This window comes from Sinocyclocheilus grahami, unplaced genomic scaffold, assembly GCF_001515645.1.
Source record: "Sinocyclocheilus grahami isolate Dianchi unplaced genomic scaffold, SAMN03320097.WGS_v1.1 scaffold7112.1, whole genome shotgun sequence".
NCBI classification, from domain to species: domain Eukaryota; kingdom Metazoa; phylum Chordata; class Actinopteri; order Cypriniformes; family Cyprinidae; genus Sinocyclocheilus; species Sinocyclocheilus grahami.
In genome coordinates this window covers 2844-4481 of record NW_015511275.1, presented here as the reverse complement: position 1 = coordinate 4481, position 1638 = coordinate 2844, and the positions used below count along the sequence as shown (strand labels likewise).

General features: G+C 35.4%; 1 protein-coding gene across 1 annotated transcript in view; it reads left to right on the top strand.

Moving 5' to 3' along the window:
* Positions 1 to 607: 607 nt before the first annotated feature.
* LOC107577755 (prostaglandin G/H synthase 1-like) overlaps positions 608 to 1638 on the top strand; it is a gene marked incomplete at both ends in the record, with an annotated part of 3669 nt that continues 2638 nt past the window's right edge. Inside the window, 2 exons of the mRNA XM_016263793.1 lie at positions 608 to 691; positions 936 to 1182. Coding sequence (XP_016119279.1) covers positions 608 to 691; positions 936 to 1182 — 331 coding nt within the window. The remainder of the gene's footprint in view (positions 692 to 935; positions 1183 to 1638) is intronic.

Genomic DNA, 1638 nt, shown 5'->3' with positions numbered 1-1638 from the left:
CAATCAAATACAGTGTTTGATGGCTCTGCCTGCAGGAAAGAGCTTTTAAAAGTTTGTGCAGATGGTTTTTGTTAATGAGAGAGATGATAAGATGTTTCTCTTGGACACTGAAGTCCTTCTTGGGCAGAGAAATAACTTAATGCTGTTTTTTCACAGTGGGATGAGCAGGAACCAAGTCAACACTCGTGTTACATATAGTGTTGGAAGGAATGGGGGAAGGGTCAACAAATCTTTATCTCACTGTCAGCACACAAGCATAATTTTACATACTATTTACAGGAAGGTGGAAAGGAATTTATAATTGATTGTTTCAAATGTGTGTTGTACAGTACACTCAGAAAAACTGAACAAAAGTGTCACTTGTGGGGTGTATCTTTGTACTTTTTTTAACCCTAAATGGTACATATTAATTCCTTGAAGGTACATATCAGTACTTTAAGAGAACATATTAGTATCTTTTGAAATGGTACCGCACCAGTGGTATTTTTGTAACTTTTTTTGTGAAAGTTTGTGTAAGTGTTGGGAAACACACAACTTTTTTTGAAGAATGAGGTTTTGTACAGTATTTATTAAGAGTGTCTGTATTTGATTGCATATTGAAAACTAGGTGGATGCTGGACACGTTTATGGAGATACTCTTGATCGCCAGCTGGACCTCAGACTGCACAAAGACGGGAAGTTGAAGTACCAGGTACCGTTCACCAGTTAAACATCAGGCATGCTTTGTCGTGCTAGGCTGAGCATGTCTCCAAGTAAATGTGATATGTCATTCTGTTAATTTCTCATTTTAAGCATGATAAATTTTTTTCTGGATTCTTTGATGAAGCGAAAACTCAAAAGAATGTAATTTCTTTGATTATTACTGGTAGTGCAAAGAGATAAGAGAAAACATTACAACATTTTACAATATTTTTTTCTGTTTGGCTCTGATATAGGTGGTCAATGGTGAGATGTATCCCCCCACAGTGCTAGATGCACCGGTCAAAATGAGCTACCCTCCGTCTGTCCCACCGGAGCAGCAGCTGGCCATTGGGCAAGAAGTGTTTGGCCTGCTGCCGGGTCTCAGTATGTACGCCACCTTGTGGCTGCGTGAGCACAACCGTGTGTGTGATATCTTGAAACAAGAACATCCTACCTGGGGGGATGAGCAGCTGTTTCAGACCACCAGGCTCATTATTATAGGTACAGATTTCCTCAAATCCTGTGGCTTTTATTTTGCTTGGGAACCTTTGGTTGATATAATATATGACTGTTACAAAAATTTATATCAAAATGGGCAATTACAATAAATATGTTGAGAGAATACATTAAAATATATATTACATTGAAAATAATGTACTTATAATTTACATAACAATGCAATTTAAATTCCAGGTCCAGTTCCTGAATTTGAATTGAAATGAATAGGATGCAGAACTGTAAATTTGAATTAAAATTTGGATTAGGAATAAGAATTGCAAGTTACAAGTGCAAAAAAAGTTTAATTGCTCTAAGTGTTGTTTTTTTTATTTTTAAAATTACATGTATAATTTCTATAAAAATACAATTAGTATTATTAGTTTATATTAGTGCTGTCAAACGATTAATCGCATCCCAAAATAAACGTTTTTGTATAGTTATGTGTATATATAAATACAC